Consider the following 19,464-nt stretch of genomic DNA (forward strand, 5'->3'; position numbering starts at 1 on the left):
AACACCTTCAAGGAACATAAAAGGGTATTTTTTTATACTGAATTCAACGGTACTGATAAATACACATGTACGTTTTAAGGTCAATTTAAATCTAAGAGGAATGGTGGATCGAGAATTTATAGGTATCAATTTAAGGTTAAATTAAGGTGATTATATAGTTCATTCGCCATCTTGGGTGGGGCTCTAGTACCCGAGCTGTAGACAGTATTTTTCTGCGCCTATATCATATCGCATTTGTTTCGGGTCTTCCGATCCGAAGAATTTTCCTTTCCCACTCATTCCTCCCTCACACAACCATTCGTTTGGTTTATTTGAGTTTATCAAGGTCTGCCCGCGCCCATTGGCTGCATTATGGCTTGACCTCGCCATCACGTCATCACGAATCAAATTGTTTTTAAATGCCATTATATATTTTTAATATAATTTTATAGTGTACAGTTATAATAATAATAATAATAATAATAATAATAATAATAATAATAATAATAATAATAATAATAATAATAATAATAATAACAATAATACTCCATTTATAACATTGAAAAATGCCCCGCTATGATATAGCGCTGTAAATTGCTACATAATTGACCAAGGCTGTTTTTTTTAAAACAATTTTAGAAAACTCGTGTTTTAAATTCCGTATTGAATGACACGAATGTGATAATCTATTTATATCATCACTACTTTTGTGCAAATAAAAAAATAGGACGTTGTTTCATGATGGCGCCGTCATTTATGATATAAACCCGTTTTATTATACACTTTCAGGTGGTTTCTAGAGTTTTACATATGAGAATTTTTTTGTATATCACTGTTTTGAATGTTTAGCCCCGCTCTCGAAATCAAACGTCAGTGCGCACATGGTCGGGGCACAATTCCAACGACGTCATATTCGAAATGACGTTACGTTCGCATACGAAGTTTCGTGCTTTTCTGAAAACTTTCATTTTATTTCACTTATAGGCATATAATAAACAGAAACATTGTTAGTTTCAGTATAAGATCGCAGGCTATCGGCGAAATATTTATTGCGATGAAACAAACAATCATCTTCTCCTACTTTTCCATTTTCAATCCTTCACGTGTTTACCGTTTCCATTTTCATTTCCCCTCCAAACGTTCCTGTTCTTTTTCGAAATTTTCTCTTACTCCGAAGGCGGCGCCAAACCTTTTCCTAGGGTTAACATTGAACCATTCATTCTCAAGTCCGACAGGTGTTTGGCTACTACATTGGTGTTCGCAATGCTCGCTAAGTTGTAACATTTAAACTGACAGGTGTCATAATGTCACAATGATGGTTATCGAAAAGATGTTTGACACATATCTTTCAATCATAAATGAAATAGTTCAATTGACATTTAATGTACTTAAATTGTATTTTGAGCTCATTTTGTATTATTATACAGCGAACTGTTTCTTAAAACCACGCACTTCATGCATACTGGAAAACACAATAAGATTTAAACAAAAACGTATTTATTTTCAACCAAAAAAACAAAAACAATATAAAGGATAATAACAATACGTCATTAGCAATTACATTCACGTACTGGAACAATTCATTACCATCAATCAAAAACTACACTGTACGCACATACATGCTCAAGATACTAAATAGCATCTCAAGTAAAACGTTAGTGTAAACATTGCATAAAGCTAGATGTATAATTATCACGGCTGTCATGTTAATGAGGGACCATGGACGAAATGTTAATTATGTGGACAATGTAGATGGCCGGAAAACGCCTGTTATCGGCCCAGTATGACAATCACCAGGGTCAAGCTTCGCCATAAACGCACTGAGAAACTTGTACAAAGGCAGAGTTACTGACATAGTAACCCAATTACATGAATTACTAAGGACATGTACTTGAATGTGTCCAACAACAACCCATTGAGATCAGTCTCTATTTGTAACTGAAAGTTATTACTGATAATAAACCGTAGCCCTAGCATTCAGTGTAAAATATCTTAAGTAGTAAACAAGGAATATATATCTATTCGACAATCAATTAAATGATAGGATAGCTTAATAAAACAAGACAACAGAAACGTGTGTCAGTAATATTGTCATTGTTTATATGTCGAAATAATTTAATCGCACGTACTATTTCATGTAAGATAATGATTTATGACACAGAACATACTTTCATAATCAATTTTATTTCTTTTCTGAATCTGACAAAGACGTGTTTGAAGAAGACTTGGGTAATGTCTGCAAATCCTTCCAGATTTCGTTGTTTGCCGGGATACCCATGAACAAGTCTGAGGTCTTGCCTGTCACTGAGAGCGGGTGTAGGGTTTTTACTGTGAAGTTCTTGTAGTCCACATCCTCAACTGTTTTGGTGACCTTTTTCCGTTTAAGACAGAACACAGATGCTATGAGTATAATGCAGAAGCATGCGGTGCCGCCTGCCGTTGAGATGACGATGATCATGTTTCTTGACAACCCAGTCTGTTTATCAACCGCCTTCGTCCGATGGTGAGTTTCAATTGCACTGACCGGGCGAGGTGTCTTTGACTCGAGCCAATTTCGAAATTTATCTGGAGGAAATTCTTCGGGGTTGGCATGATCAATATTGACTGAGGTCTCGGTTTCTGTGGGCTTCTGCGTTCTACCAGGCTCGATACTGTTCAACCATTTCGCAAACTCCTCTGGCGGCATAGTGTCAGGACTGATTTCGTTTGTGTTTTTATTAATCGCATCAGGGTATTGTTGAGTTGCTGATGCCTCTGTTGCAGAGTTGTCAGAACTACTTGATTGGGTCATACTCTGCTCCGTAGTATAATCATCCGAAAAAGTTACGAACTCTTCAATCAAACCGATGTTCCTTTGTTGATCTGGAGACATTCCTTGACCGTACAGGAAGTTCCATATGCCACCCGTGGCCGGGGCAATGATTCCGCCATCTGTGGTGCCGCTTTCAATTTTGTCCGTTGGTTGAGCGAGCGCTGAGGCTACCAGTGACACCTGATGAGAAAAAAAAACGTCATGTAAATTGGGCATACACGAGCTGGGGTTTTTTTTACATTAAAGCTGCACTCTAACAGATTGACCGTTTTATCAACTTTATTTTTTTTTCTTGGGTGAGCCAAATTTTGCGTAAATGTCTGGAAACCAGCGATATAAGACTGGTGATAAAATGTCAGATGGCAGTTTTAAATATTAACGCTTAAAAATTGATGTTTGATGGAAAAAGGCGTTACTAACGCGTAAAGAAAATGTAATTTTCGGAAATTTACTATACGATTGAGATATGTTCTATTGTGAGATACCTTATATGAATAATTTTAAAGCAATGATGTCGAAATCAGCTGACTCTGAGACAAAATTTGAAACAATATGTGAAGTCGGTCAATCTGTGAGACTGCAGCTTTAACGTTAATAATATAACATTCCAATCATATCGAACATGAGACACAATTATAAACGTTATGCTAGTTATATGTATAAAACGTCCTAAAAGTGACTGTACAAACACACACAAGATAAATTGATGAAAATAAATTGAAAAGATGAATGGTAATATTTCCAAACCTTAAAATTTGTATGCCTTTAAAATGTTTTATTGAAATAAATATTGTTTAAACTAAACATAAAAACATGGTATTTTGTAAAGTATCGTTATTATCACTATGAAAAACATCAACGCCTATTCTAATTGTTTTTGGGTTTTTTACGATTCATTTGTGCTACAATGTAGATAAAACACGAACCATTAATACTTACTGATAAGAAATAGGCCCATCCATATTTAATTTTCATTCTTCGCTTAATCCGAAATATGTTCTTTTATATAGATATAAATCGACTATAACTTAAAACTGTTTATGAAAATTAGATATCCTAACAAACTTTCACAATATTTCCCCGTTTATAAAGTTACACCAATTCGTTGCTGTCTGTTTCGTTTCTTTTGTTATATACTGGTGAACTATTTTTCCTTTACATCATAAGAGGACTTTCCACACCTACATATATGTGTTTATATTCAACGTAAAAGGAAGTTATTAACCAATGAGTGAAGGAGATACCGTTTCTAAATATAGCGAATGATCAAAGTTGACAGACACGCGCTATTGCTCACTGTCAACATTCTAAAACGTCTACTATGTCTGAACTATTAACTGTTTAATAATTACAGCTATGTAATTAGTAATTAAAAATCAAGACATGTTCATGTATGGGCTATATGCTTGATAACTGCTCACAATGACATGACATGACATGTTTATCAAATGCCTAATTATTTACAAACACGTAACAATGAAATAAATGATTGACATATTTGTCAATCATTTATTTGATTGTTACGTGTTAAATTTAAGGTATTCCAAAGATTCACAAGTGATTCACACATGTGTACTAGATTCTTTAAAATGTCGTTTGAATTATCAATATAACTTACAAAAAGGTTACATGTATAAAATACGTTTGCTCTTATGTATTTAAATTAATATTTGTATATTTTGAGTGTGTGGAGGACGCGATGGAAACTACAGGGAACCCATCAGCCTAAATGGTAACGGGATTGGCCAGATCAGTGTCCATTTATAACTTGCTAAAATAATTTCGGTGGGTTTCCTTATCAGACAGAAGGGAAATACAAAAGCTAATTTTAGTTTATAAGGAGAAAAACAATGGTTTACCGTCATATTTAGTTATTTAGTCAATCTTTCTTACACACTGTTCCAAACGCTAATTCATACTGGTTAGTGGTTAAGATATTCTTATAATTACCCGTCAATACCCCGAAGGACATACTATATATTTTCATAATAGCTGTTTTTTCAAGTGTAAATTTAAAAAAGGGATACAGGGGCGTAGCTGGAACCCAATTTGAATAACTCCCATTTTTAGCGGGGGGTCAGGGGGTCCTCCCCCTGAATTTTTTTGTTTACTCGTGCGATTTGGTGGCATTTGACGCATATCTGGTAACTTGAAATGCAAGTTTTAAGTTAATAATAACTGAAGCAAAAAAGGAAAACTGCAAGATCGAGCAATAAATATTCAAAACATATTTATACTTGGTGGAGATGTCTCCTTCCGAATATATAGGATATACAGATGAACAAGTTGCATTGAGGACAAATATCACATATAGTTTGATTTAAACATGGAAAACATCACAAGCAAATAATACACAAATGTATACATAGTTTATCTTATGGATTTTTTCCCATTCTGAAACATTTTTACACAACAACACACGTTTAAACTTTGACCACTAACGCCAGCCGACGGTCTTTTCTACGTGCAAAAACATCCACTACGTGCTCAGCGTTGATATCTCGCTCTTGATAAATGTTAAGAAGCTCAAGCCCTGAAAGCCTCTCGGCGGTCATCGTGTTGCGGAGGTACGTCTTGACTCTCCTCATCGTGGAGAAGGACCGCTCTGCCGTAGCTGTTGAAACGGGCATGCACATCAACACCATCATGCAAAGTCTTATGTTTGGATATGATGCCTCAGTGGCCACTCGCAAAGATGTTTCCAGGTCTGGATACTCAGCTGGGGATGTTGTGGTCCATTTAGCAATCCATCTTTTACACTCCCGGACAAACGTCTCCTCGTCACACTCTAAGTCTGGACTGTACTCTGCATAAATCTCTGCGGCCATAGCAGGTGTCAGTTCAGTAGCATATAACAAAACAAACATGACCCACTTTTTTATAATTAAACAATAAAATAAGCAATTGATTTAGAGAAAAATATAGATATTCACAGAACTTAACGTTTTGGTACACACACTTTGTTTTTTTACGGAACAATAATATAATTGATGTTTTATTTAACTATACATGTATAACATTACGCACTTCCAAGTATTTTCATTGATATCACATATTTTATTTCATCAAAAAAGGATGAATGAAAAGCTACTTTCGTCGGCAGAAGATATTGTGCAGTAAATCTCCCATGCGGTTTAAGCAGGCGGGTTGTTAACTCAACGACTAGGTGGTCAATGAAAGGAAGGAACCTGTTGACCTTCCAGTATTCTGTGGGTGTTGCCGCTGGTGCGTTAGGCCTGTTTGCCTGTCGCCCCGGGCCTCGAGGAATGGACGGCTCTACCCCAATGTCTCTTGCTAGTGACACAGCCTTTTCGCACAGGTTGTCCAATACTGTTGGATCGTTGCGTTCAGACTCAAATGATATTTGATAGTGACGTAACATTAATCAACGCATTAGTAAAGCGCAGGGCAACGTCCATCTTTCTTTTTGTAAGTCAAAAGATGGGGAAAACATTTAATACATATGACTGCAAATAAGTTCAGTTCATATGTACACACACAAGAATTGAATTGTTTCTGTAAACATATATACAAGCTATGAAATTAGTGCACTGTTTATGAGTGACGGGTCTAGGAAAAAAAAATTACGTGGCCATTTACGCCGATGAAAAGTATAACTATAGTCCGACCAAAAGTAATATCAAGTACACTGGTACATATTGACTTACATATGATTTTGTCGGTTAACCGAGGCGTGATTAACACTATTCTACAACTTTGCTGTCATAACGAAATGAATTCATCCCACAACTAGCCGTTAGGAAAATGAATTAAATAACAAACCTCTAACATAGCGACAACAACACGTGCTTCTTCTGTTGCCTCCAGAAAATCACACGTCTTCTTCTGGAGGAGTTTCGACAGGTGTACGAGCCCTGACAACGCATGTTCGACAGCCACTAGGGTAGTGATGAACTCGAAGTTCTGAATAGAGCGACTGTATCCCGCGGCTTTGCTGTCACCATAGTCGCTAGCGAGTTCGTCCAAGGAACTGACAACAACTCTGGAAATTCATGACACAATTAAATCAATGTTTCGAGAATGGTTTGTGAGCGAACAATATGAACATCAAAAGCCTTTCTATTCAGACGTACATTATTTTAAATAAAAAAAGTGATAAGATAACAGACTAAGAAATATCACATAATTAGGAAAAAATACAATAAACACTTTGAAGAATATTGATTTAGGGCATTAAGGCTTATATAATTTAAGTATGTTTACTCAAGATTACCTAAATGAGCATAGGAAAGTGTGCAAAGCATCCGCCCTAGCTGCCCAGCGGGTCTCGCACAGAGATTGCAGTTTAGTGCGCTTATCCATCTCGACACGGGCAACTTCATCGTTGTCAAGGTTTTCCTGGAAGCGAAGGAGGCGTTTAACGGAGTAGTTAAAAGCAAACGCTATTTGTTGTACGGTAGCCATCATGTTCCTTGCATACATTTCTTTTGATGCGTGGAAAATAGCCAGGTTGAGGCAGTGGGCTTTGCAGTGGGTGTACACAGCCCCAGGAATACGCTGTTGGATCCTTGCCTGTACGCCTCTTCGGATACCGGACATATTGGCAGCGCCATCACATCCCTGGCCACGAATTTTGTTTACGTCAACACCCGCCAGTTAAAGATTTGCTAAGAAGGCATTGGCCAACGTCTCGCCTGTAGTTGATTCGCACTCAGCGAACCCCAAAAAATCTTCGCGTAAATCAGCTCCGTCGAAGTATTTTAGGCACATGGCCATCTGTTCCATAGTGCTGGCATATGTTGCCTCGTCAGCCATAAACCCGAAGCAGGGTGCGCTGTTGCACTTTGACACGATACTGTCTGCGATTTGTTTTCCACAAATGGAAATAAGCTCATTTTGTATATCGGGGCTAAGGTACATAGATCTTGGATCTCCGTGTTCTAGATGCTCTTTTAAAATGGGATCCTGCTTGGCCTGAAAGCTCAATAGGGCCTGAAAATTTCCCTTATCACCTTCATGCCCCCCTCAAGGCAATGTTCTGTTTCCCACAGAACACTATCGCTTCTGTTATACTAACAAGGATCTTCCTGTTCTTTTCAACGACCACATTGTATTGGGATGACATGTTACATAGTATGTCTTTTTTTCGCCCTTCATGATTGCTAGGAAATGATCTGCTGAATCACAGTTAGACAGATGGGCCTCTGATTTCATGTGGCTCAAACTACCTTGGATATGTTGCTCCAATCTCTCAATACTGTGGTGACTAATGTTTTCACGCGAGCATCAGGACCACCATCAGTGACCACATGCTTGGAACGTCGTAGTAAACGATTATATGTACAATTCTACAGATGAAATTTTACATTTAACTTTTATAATGCCGAGCTGGATTGGTTTCAAATTCGCCTGTAACCCCTTAGGGTTCAAGTTTTACACCGGATTTAGGCCATTTAGAATTTTCATTTTTCAAAATCGAAGTACTCCCGGGAGTATGGGAGTATGCCTGGCTACGCGCCTGGGATATCGGCGACAACCTTTTTTTTTCCTGCTCTTTTTTGTGGTTGCATGCATGCATTTAAAATACGTTGTATCAACTAAATTCAACTAAACTTATTTTAATACAATTAGTTTACTGCAAGATGTTCTAAACGTAGCAGTTTATATCAAAGTGATTATTTATTGCTTTTTTAAATATTATTCTGACAAAACGGCGAGGGTCGCTAACATACGTTGTCGTAGAAACTAGTGGCCTTAACCTTTTGTATAAATAAACGCTGAAATATCTGCATACGAATGTGTTTAACGTAAACTATTCTATATGCAATGAAATATTATTAAATCAAAAATTATAAATTTTAACTTAGGTCAAACAAACAGTTACCTAGTAAAACCGTAACAAGACAACGACTCATTAAACATAACTTGGGGTAGCCGAGGCCGTGTCACGTCCGATAAAAACTTACTAAGAATTCACTGGGCATTGATTAAATCACTCAACCTCACACTCGTCTCCAACATTTATCAATACTCATCGCAGCCAGCATCAACTTGAAGGCAATGGAGCATACATTCAACTAAAATTTAACTTCAAGAACTCATTGACCAGATACAGACGTGCACTTGAAATGAAATCGAGTTGGAACAATAGTGCTGACTACTCCGAGGACACGTTGCAATCGTATACGTTGACAGACACGCCCACTTTTGAATACATGACGTGATTGCATCTTACATTAACATGTAAAGGTCCTGTATGTTTTAGTAGTGTAAATTTATCGAATTGTATACAACTGATTTTTCTCCCACCCCAGATAAGTTGATCCAAAAATTTGGCCATGCTGTTAATCCTTATCTTGCCCACGGTTAAAGATAACAAAGTACCCGCATGTAACTACTTTTTTCACTACTCAGAAAGAGTTCCAGCCATTTTTTTTAAAAAATATTTTGTTTATCTGAAGTGGGCGATAAAGCATCTACAATGGCCACTTGTGTGAAGATGGGTTCAGCCATATCATCGCGCAGGGTGTTCTGTAGGAACTCGGTAAACCTCGTTTCCGCTTATACTCTTAACCTTTAAAACTAGCGGTTCCAGGGATAGGCCTCTGCAATCGCCCAAGTTTACTTTTTTTCAATATACGAGACAATAAGTAACACCTAAAAGGCACCATTTCGGACTAGAAATGGTTAAATATTTCCTTGGGGAGTACCTGCAAATTCCCCCCCCTTAACTCCCCTGCCAACACTTTACACCAAATAAAGGAGGGGCACAAGTCAAAAGGTTGCGCCCCTAAGTTACGCACCCTTTAACGTCGAATACTGGACCCGCTCCTGTTTTAGACATTTTTACCCCCCCCCCCCGGAAACAAAAGTATATTCTAAATTTAGCGCGCAAAACGTTTCTACGAAATTTGCATACAGTGACTTTTTTAAAGGCTTGTTTTAACAGTGGAAACTTATCAAAGTGTATGTATATCCAAATAAATTCTCTTAAAACTTTTGACGTTCTTTAACCCACAGCTTATAACAAAATGCATTTATCGTAATTACAAACATGCAACAAAACCAGAGAGTATTCTTAATTTAGCGCCCACGTATCTACCTCATTAGCATATAGCAATGACAAGTTGAGTTAGAGATTACGTTGAACATTCCCTTATATTTCTGTTTAGTAAAGCATGTTTTAGCACACATTATATGATATTGTAATATAGTTATATAATTTCTTTTATTTTCTCTAAATTAGTTTACCCTAAAACATCTTTGACCTTAAAATAAAGCTTATGTTGCTTCATTAAGGCCTGGCCGATTGTGGTTGTTTAATATTGGAAATAAAATCTTACTCTTTGATATGATTTGTGCTGTTTAATTATTTCATTATACTCGTATTATAAAAGATTATATAAAGGTGAGTTTTGACGTTGAAAACCGTTTGTTTTAATGCTGTATTATTCTGTTGTTTTCGACCATTTTAGAAATGGAGTCGAGGACTTTCTGTTATGAAAAAGTATGTCTATTTGACTAAAATCGGTAATTCCTATTTTTTTAAAAAAAAATAACAAGAAAGCTTCAAAACATAGACATAAAAGGGTAAGACAGATCAGGGTTTTGTCATAAAAAAACATCAAGAAAAAGCTTTGGCAATGAGAGGAAGAAACAAACCACTGCTATATGAGCTTTATTGTCTCTTTCTTTTGACATGAAAACGTGTTTCTTAAAATACGGACCGAAGGCTGTGTGTTGTTTGGGTTATCTGAGAGACAAAATATTTCAATATTCGTTAAATTTTATATATATCTTATTTATAGTACTTCATAAATATATACATTTATATTCAGATACTGTCCGCATGGCTGAGTTGTTAAACGAGATGAGTACACTTCAAATCAATAGTTTTAGATGATTATCTTTCAGACATCTATAGATGTCAACACATAGTTTGGTAACTGGCAAATCAGTACCAGGAATACATTAAGTTGTACCAAGCTTGCTGTTTTGAAATGTTCAATTTTTGTGTTGATGCTCTTGCTGCCAAGTTGACGAACTAAACAAATACGTTAGCTACAAATACGTAAGCTACTTTCTGGTAGTGTCGGTATGTGCAGGAGTAATAGCTGCTCTTTTTATTGGTAAAAAATATCAAGACACCCAGAGTAAACCTGTGGAAAATCGCGGTTTAAGTTTCAAATATGGCGTTTAAAGGAAAGCATTGCCGCCATGAGTTGGCTTGCATCATCATCTTTGACCTCCTGTTGATCTCTGTGACTGGATTTGTCCTGGACGGTACGAGAGAGGAAGACCTGACTTCAAATATGCTGAAGATGATGTTATAACATATAATGCGCACCTTGGATGGCATTTTGTTTATTACACAGTAAAGAAGATCTGTATGATACTTGTTTGGTCTTTCGGCTCTCATCGTATACAACGGTACTTTTTTAAGAAGCCATATTTAGTGTTTTAAATCATGTTTCAGACCAAACTTGCGAAGATGTTGCCATCATTGGCGCTGGAATCAGTGGGTCTTATGCTGCCTGGCGGCTCCGGGACCGCAATCTCAGCGTCTCCGTGTACGAATATTCAAACAGGGTCGGAGGTCGGTTCCGGACCATTCGGTTTCCGAATTCACCCGATATCAACGTGGAACTAGGTGCCATGAGGTTTTTTTCCAGCAGGTACGCCTTTCATCCCCTTTGAAACTTTTTTCATTTTATCTTTAAAGAAAAAAAAACTCACTAATTTTGCGTTAACATATATTATACTATTATCAGTTTCGAATACAAAGGTTGAACTTTGAAAAACTCTGATTAAATGTTAAATGTAGAGTCAACATTGGACACAACTGATTGCTAATATTAGCTCCATTTCTATTACTGTATCAGCCCATCAACTTCTTATATCTACGATACAAGACCTTGGTCTAGCGGCGGTTGATTTCAAGCCGGGATTTGGCGTCGAAGGGGATGATATTATGTACATGCGGGGTCAACATTTTCATTCTGGTGACATCAAAAAGGGTCATATACCTTACAATTTGCATGAAAACGAAAGAAACCTGGACCTGCAATATTTCCGGTGGTAAGTGAACAGGCATGCCATGTTTGATACCCATTTTCAACCTGAACTACAGGCCAAGCCAAAATGTCTGAATACAATGTACAAAAAGCTAGTACATTGGTACCAATGACATAAAAGTCAAAATACAAAGACTGACACTACGAGATATAGCATACATCAACTAGCTTTCAAAAATCCAACAATACAAATTTTGATGCAAGACATCAAATACGCGGCTGAATAAGTTCAAGTGTAAAAGGCATATTGTTTTATCATAATTCGAATTAGGGTAAACATAAGTTTAAACGTTTCTAATAGGTGATGGAAAAAGGCAGGGATAGAATGAATTGATATACCCCTGTAAAACATACTATATCAAGTCAGAAACTTGATTAAATAATAAAAATGCACCCCCCACCATCGAATTGCAGCCAATAAGTAATTTCGCATTAAATGTATGAGGAACAATTTAGAAGATACGCGGAATATGTTCCATACACGTAAAGTCGATATCTAGGTGCGTAATTAAGCTATCAGATAATCTAATTTACCGATGCAGCCGGTGATATGTGCAACGGAAATTATAAAGATATCATTTGTTCGTATATACTTTATTTCAGGGATGCGGTTTTGCACGGGACTGACTTCCCGGCCAACGGAACCTTCAACGATTACGCACTCCTTCACACCCGCACCAAAGATGGACTGGAACTGTATAAACAGAGGTGGGCCTCTCGCGTTGTATGCCCTACACTGTATTTATCCATGATACAAACATGGTTTTGTAATCTTATCAATTGTTTAAAACATAACATTACATAGTATAACATAAGAAATAAACTAAACATTAATGTATAATAAATAACAAGTTTTGCCTGAACACTTGAAAGATCTATATACGCATCTTGGTATTGTTTCATGCTTTGAAACACTCTTACTACTAAGTGCAAGGGCGGCGTATTTCACGATGGGAATCAGCAAGGAGATGTCCGACTTCATTCGCGATGTGACAGGATTTCGCTTCTTGTTTGGCGACGTCTCCTCCTCAAATGCCGTACCTGCTTTTAATCCTAATGACATTCGAACAGGACCGCGGGTTGTGCAGACCGTCAAAGAGGGTATGGAGGCAGTCCCGCACACTCTTATGGACCGATTTCTCCAAACGAGCCATAGGTACTCGAACATAGTTATTTCTAGATTCAAGCCAGTTCATCAGTGGTGCATATTGCATGAGGGAATGAATTTGTTAAAGACCATCGCCTAGAAATGTAACGTCTTCTATTCAGTCTTTTAATTATATCCAATTATATGTATAGCTTCCTTTCTGAACGGAAAATACAGCTGTCATATTCTTTTGTTTAAAATACGCACAGCAAATCGCAGATCGCTCGTGTTAACATTGATTTATTTATCCTTTTGCAGCCACAAACTTTATCTAAATCGTGAATTAACGGAGGTTATACGTACAGGAGCGACTTACACGCTCAGGTTCAAAGAAACAGTGACCATCAACGGTATAACTACATATGCAAAAGTAAGTATGTCTAAATAATACAAGTGACTGCACAGGCACGAGCCCGGTAGCCAGAAATTTGACTATGAGCTTGTTAAAGACAAAAAGACAAAAGTTAAAAAGAGGCTCAACGAGATGCACACACAAGAAACAACCTAGATATGTAGGAGAATATCCCGCATTATAACGGTCAATGGAAACGTGAGCTCACAAGCGATTAAAGATATTTCACCATTCCGTGGGTGTATATCACGTGATAAATTACGTCATATATGCTACATCTTGCTTAAAATGAAGACTTAAAACAAAGATTACTTTTCTTTTACTACACCATTTTAAATGAATCAGAGGGCAGTCTTTCCCGCCTTCGTTTAATTACTGTAGTTTGATAAGGTGGTTAGTTTCATCAAACACTGCGACAAACCTATTTTCAAAATAATGTTATGATAGTGCTCCGTCAGACGGCCGCATTGTGAAAAGGTTTTTCGAAGTGTTTTAAGAAACTAAACACTCAATCAAACTCTGGTAAAAGACCGAAGGCGGGGCTCCGTAAGCACAGTAGATTGCGCTATGTTTAATATTAAAATGGTGAAGAAATAGTAAAGTTATCTTTGATTAAAGTTGTCATTTGAAACAAAATGTTGCCTTCCGTCGTAGCATTTATGACGCAATTTATCACGTGGTATACACACACTGACATTATACTTGTTCGAATATTTATCGGCGTGAGGAGCATTTTCATTTTTCTTATCAAATGAAAGATGAAAGCAAGAACTAACTATAACGTTAAATATTTTTAATTACAAAATGTATTTCCTTTTGAAATGACCATAGCCATTTACACAATAATTATTTTTTTAGAATTTAAGAATGGTGGAAGTTTGCGCGAAAAGAGTAATATTATCTGTGCCTCAATTAGCATTGTCAAAGGTCACATTTTCTGGACTATCAATATCTCATGACTTGAGCGACAGCATAGAAAACGCCGTGAAAGACGTGCCTGCCTTCAGGATATTTCTAGCGTACGACACACCATGGTGGAGGATGACCAACGTCACACACGCGGAAACAGATCTCCCAAACAGACAGGTGTACGACTTCGGAACTTCGGCTCGATCGAGTACGTCTGTATTGGCCGCGGCTTACGGAGATATGGACATTGTGAAATTTTGGCGGGAAGTGCAGTCACGTGGGCCTTTTATGAACTGTTTGAACGGAAATGGTACATGCCCCTCGGAAGCAGCGGTAAAGCACGTTACCAACTTCCTGGCAGAAATATTTCAAATTCCATTGGAAAGTATTCCCACACCGGTAGATGGGGCCATATCTATATGGGATCAGTTTCCCTTCGGTGGTGGTTGGCACGTTTGGATGCCAGGATATAACTGGGATGATGTATGGAGAGATGTTATTCAACCATCACCAACCGACCACGTGTACTTCGCCACCGGATCGTACGCTCCTGGCGAGACTGATAGCTGGTCAAACAACGCCCTGGAAACTGTCGAACGGGTTCTCAAGTTGTTAAGTATTTAAGTGTAAGGGTATAAACAAAAGAAATACGACGTCGATCTCAGTGGACCTGCATAAATTGTTCAAATGAGATACTTATACAATACACACTTTTGTAACATTTAAATGCACTTGTTCCTTATCTCTCATACTAGTAATATTACTGAGACACGTGCATTTTGATTTCTATATCGTTCTGAAAGGCGGCTACTGCAAACATACCGGTAAATACCATTGCACCTCTATATAGGTTTTCTAGAGAGACGTTTCATCTCTTCGATTGTGTTCGGCTACCCCCATGTACCCGCAATGGTTGAAACAGTTCACCTAGCTATGAGTAAGATCAGAAATACATGTAACATCAACATTACATAACACTAACACTTACACATTGCTGGAAAGTCACTTTACCCGAGCTAGTTACGTATGATTTACTCCGATAGAGATAAGTAAATAACGCTGCGTCATTAGACATAAAGAGAAAAACGTATAGCAAAAAAAAGTAATAAATATAGTTAATAATATTCTAAAAAAGTTACTGCGCTTGCATCGCCATCAAAACTGCATGCTTAAAACAAAAGATTAATAAAATAAATCTTATAAGATTCAGTCACAAGCTTGCCAAAATATGTATCAGTTAAGATAACACCTTCACCAGACCAAAACAAAATAAGAACAGAAACCACAAACGAAAACAAAACAACACCAAATTCTATCAACACTTGTCCAACTTTTTAAATAAAATAAGTGAGTGGTTATCGCCTTAGCAGGTTTATACTTAATTTTCTATCCATGCAGCAAAACATGGTCAAGATATACAGTGCAGTAAGGGCATTAACCAAGAGAATTTTGTTATTGGCAACACCAATGCACACGGTCGCCTTGTATAATTTCTCTGGATAGAGAGCAGTTTTCTGTTTCTGATAGTGTCAGTTTCTCTTCCTGGAAAAGATAAAGCGTTTGATAGCCGGTTGCAAATATAACTATGGCCACTCGGGCCGATTCTCCGTCCTTAAACAGTACGGTGTTACTTTAAAAATCAAAGCGCTGATAGCGCTGCATGAACAGGGTTTTATACGGATTTTCATCATTATGATTCACGACCATGTGTGTATTAATAAGGTGCTGATAAGTTGCACTGTGAATCTAAGAGTCCCCGTGTAAAATAACCACGGACCGCCCCAGGTTTATTGATGCATGGTGGTAAATGAAATATCAATATTTTATTGACAATAAAATCAATGTCGCTGTGTAAGAAGGCAAACAAGGATGGACAACTTCGTAAATACAACAGATTAAAGAGAAAAAAAAATGATAAAAATTTAAATAATTGATTTCAAACAATTGTAGATGAAACACCTTAAAAAATATTAAATCCTCGATATTTTCTCATATTCACACCGAACCAGCAAAAAAAGAAATCGATTCATTTCAATAAAATTCCATTTTCAAAAATAAATTCATTTCTATATCGTTAGGTAATTCGTCAGCCCTTTAGCACGTTTGTTGATCCCACGTGGGCTATGACGTGATGTTTTAAGCAGGGAAACTGTGCGATCATTGAGATCAATGAGACCATAGTTGCTTTCTAGGTCATTCCAGGTTTTAAGATGATAATGCATTTGTAATCCCCAAGGGAGGGTCTATATGTCCGGGTTACCATATGTACATTAGCAGTTGTTAAAAATAGTTCAAACAACAAACACAGTGTTCTTCAATATCTCTATATTCAACATTATCGAATATAGATATAATATCGGAGCGTCCTGAAAATATAAATAAAAACAATCATAAGATAATGAATAATAACATGTTTATAATTAACATCGTCAACAGTCTAATATCTAATATGATTTAATCCTGTGCAGTGGCAGATTAAATTAAATGGCTAAAGCTTATAAAACACATATACAATACAAACACCATAAAACAAAACATTGACATGGAACTTACTGATTTATGGAATCAAACACTCCTACTCCCTCCCATGGTGACTTCTGATATCCATCTGTAACCAAACCAACATATATTAGTATATAGAAAGAGGCTAAAAGAATATCATGGAACTGCCATTCTCGTTTTAAATACAAAATCTGCTGATGTCGTAATAAATAAATGCAGCTGAATGAAATAATGATCATTCCAATCCATTGCTAACCCAAGACAAACACAAAATATTACAAATGCAAATTACTAACCATCAGAACTTCAGATTCCAAGTAAAACAATCAAATTTTCTAAAACATAGTAAAACAAACATCTCTGTAGACTTCAACTTTGCACGACAATCAATCAAGCTTGAGATTTCCCGCTTCTTCTGTATAAGGCAAGGGAGAGAAATCTGATTAACTTACTGCATTATCTCATTACTGGATTATCTCTCTTTGACTGTAAATTCATTTGGCTTCATCATTATGTCACGTGATTAAATGATGCCCTTTGAGTGGATAGTAATTCTTTGTTTACGTTTCGATGTTCATTCATAATTTTTTGGCGCAGGGATACTACTTTAATGTCATCTTTATCTAAGTTCAACAGATTAAATTATTTAAATAGATATTGCGTTGTGATTGCTTCTTGCTTTGTCAAATCTACCTCGGTTATTGGAAACATAGCTTGCACTTTATATAGTCTGCACTTTCTCAAACTATATTTTTGGTGGTAAATCGGCAGGCGACATTTGTTACTATTAATAGGAATTTTCTGTTGTGAGTGTCGAGTTTGTGGCTACACTGAACAGGGTTGAAAACAACCCTTTCAATATACCAGCGAGTGTTCGTGAACATGCCTATTAACCATTTCATAACAATAGGTACGCTGTGATTCGATATCAACACTTCCGTTGCCCCGAATTAGACCCCCAAAACGACCATAGCCTGTGCGGACCATCCTGCACCAATAACAAATACCTTGTGACCGTCCAGCTCTTCGGGGTGTTTGCAGTCATACGAATGCATGTCCCGGCAAGCGTTTTGATTTCCGGGCGTTTAGGGTAACAATTGCAAATTTGAAATTGCAAACATTTGTACTGCTCATTCTAAATAAAAGATGGGAAACGATCTAAGTCTTGTAAAGACTCCACTGTTTCTTAATCATTATTTAACTGATGCTATACTCATTGTAATTAAATGACCAGGTTGTAAATTTAAAAGGCATGATCAATGATCAGGCATATAATAGTCATGCCGTATGCAAGGGCGGGTCCAGGATCCGACGTTAGAGGGAGGGTAACTGTGGGGCGTAACTTTTTGACTTGCGCCCCTCCCTCAGAACCGAATTTTAGTTTGTTTGATTTGTTGGCAGTTTTTTTTGTATTTCCACACGAATATTTTAACAATTTCTTGTCTAAAATTGTGCATGTTGGGCGTATTTTATTAGCTTTTTTTCTCCTGTATTGCAATGAAAAATAAACATGGACGATTTTAGGGGAAGGGGGCGACAGGTGCCATTAGAATATTTCGGTTTGTGGATTTGTGAATAATGCCAGTCAGATGCCTGAAAGATCCGGTCTGTATCAGTCATATACTAAACAAAGTTTGTATAGGTAAAACTATGTGTACAAACTATCAATGCAAAAGAGTTATTATTAAAATATATTTGACCGTGAGATTCTTGGTCACCAATTTCTTTGAAATAGCTTTACATTATTCATATTAAAATGTTTGTTATATCCACACGGCCCATATAAGAGTAATTTATTTGACCTTCGGGTTAATACATATGCTGTAATTTAACCTCAGACGTTTGTATGTTGAAAAATTGGATTTATAGATAATTTAAGTTTGTGACACAATTAATACTCACATTGCTATACAGAAGAGGAATAACAACTGCATTAATGCATTTTTATGATTTAAGTGTGATATTTACTTATTTAACCCTAATATTTGAAATAAAATCTTACTCTTTCATATGATTGGTGTTGTTCAACTATTTCGTTATATTATAAATGATTATGTAAAGCTGAGGTTTGACGCTGCAAACCGTTTGTTTTGATGCTGTTTTATTCTGTTGTTCGACCGATTTAGAAATGGAGTCAATGACCTTCAGTTTTGAAAAAGTATGTCTTTTTTTGAATAACATCTGTAATTCATAAGTAGTTTTAAAGACATTAACAAGAAAGCTTCAAAACATAGAGAGAAAAGTAAAATAGGTATCAGTTTTTTTTTTCGCAAAACAAGAATAAGCTTTGGCACTGGGAGGAAGAAAGAAACCACTGCTATTTAAGCTTCTTTGTCTCTTTCTTTTGACATGAACACGCGTTTCTAAAATACTTTCAAGAAATGTGTGTTCTTGGGGTTATCTGAGAAAATATTTGAAAATTGATTGAAATTTGTCTTATTTAAAGTACAGTATAAACATTGACATATACATTCAGTTATCATCCGCGTGGCTGAGTTGTCAAACGAGCTGAACACACTTCAAAACCATAGTTTTAGGGTATTATCTGTAAAACATCTATGTATGTCTTCACATAGTTTGGTGACTGACAAATCAGTATACGTTAAGCTGTACCCAGCTTGCTGTTTTGAAATGTTCAATTTTTATGTCAACACTCTTAATAGCAAGTTGACGAACTTAACAAATACGTCAGCTGCAAATACGTTAGCTACATTCTGACAGTGTCAGT

At 36.7% G+C, this 19,464-nt stretch overlaps 4 protein-coding genes across 4 annotated transcripts; 1 reads left to right on the forward strand and 3 right to left on the reverse strand.

Moving 5' to 3' along the window:
- Positions 1-2,144: 2,144 nt before the first annotated feature.
- Positions 2,145-3,966, reverse strand: LOC128207454 (uncharacterized). The gene is made up of 2 exons (XM_052910378.1): positions 3,731-3,966; positions 2,145-2,971 (listed from the first exon to the last, which is right to left on the reverse strand). The coding sequence occupies exons 1-2, from the start codon at positions 3,764-3,766 to the stop codon at positions 2,162-2,164; spliced, it is 846 nt and encodes a 281-aa protein (XP_052766338.1). The 5' UTR covers positions 3,767-3,966; the 3' UTR covers positions 2,145-2,161.
- A 1,248-nt stretch (positions 3,967-5,214) lies between these two features.
- LOC128207916 (52 kDa repressor of the inhibitor of the protein kinase-like) lies at positions 5,215-5,619 on the reverse strand. The gene has a single exon (XM_052911107.1). It carries the CDS (start codon positions 5,617-5,619, stop codon positions 5,215-5,217), a length of 405 nt encoding a protein of 134 aa, XP_052767067.1.
- Positions 5,620-5,810: 191 nt separating this feature from the next.
- On the reverse strand, positions 5,811-7,351 carry LOC128208306 (uncharacterized). The gene is made up of 3 exons (XM_052911864.1): positions 7,026-7,351; positions 6,575-6,794; positions 5,811-6,143 (listed from the first exon to the last, which is right to left on the reverse strand). The coding sequence occupies exons 1-3, from the start codon at positions 7,349-7,351 to the stop codon at positions 5,811-5,813; spliced, it is 879 nt and encodes a 292-aa protein (XP_052767824.1).
- A 3,590-nt stretch (positions 7,352-10,941) lies between these two features.
- On the forward strand, positions 10,942-14,858 carry LOC128208307 (aplysianin-A-like). The gene is made up of 6 exons (XM_052911865.1): positions 10,942-11,035; positions 11,229-11,427; positions 12,430-12,534; positions 12,755-12,982; positions 13,232-13,343; positions 14,184-14,858. The coding sequence occupies exons 1-6, from the start codon at positions 10,942-10,944 to the stop codon at positions 14,856-14,858; spliced, it is 1,413 nt and encodes a 470-aa protein (XP_052767825.1).
- The last annotated feature ends 4,606 nt before the right edge of the window (positions 14,859-19,464 follow it).

This window comes from Mya arenaria, chromosome 11 (genome assembly GCF_026914265.1).
Source record: "Mya arenaria isolate MELC-2E11 chromosome 11, ASM2691426v1".
NCBI classification, from domain to species: Eukaryota; Metazoa; Mollusca; class Bivalvia; order Myida; family Myidae; genus Mya; species Mya arenaria.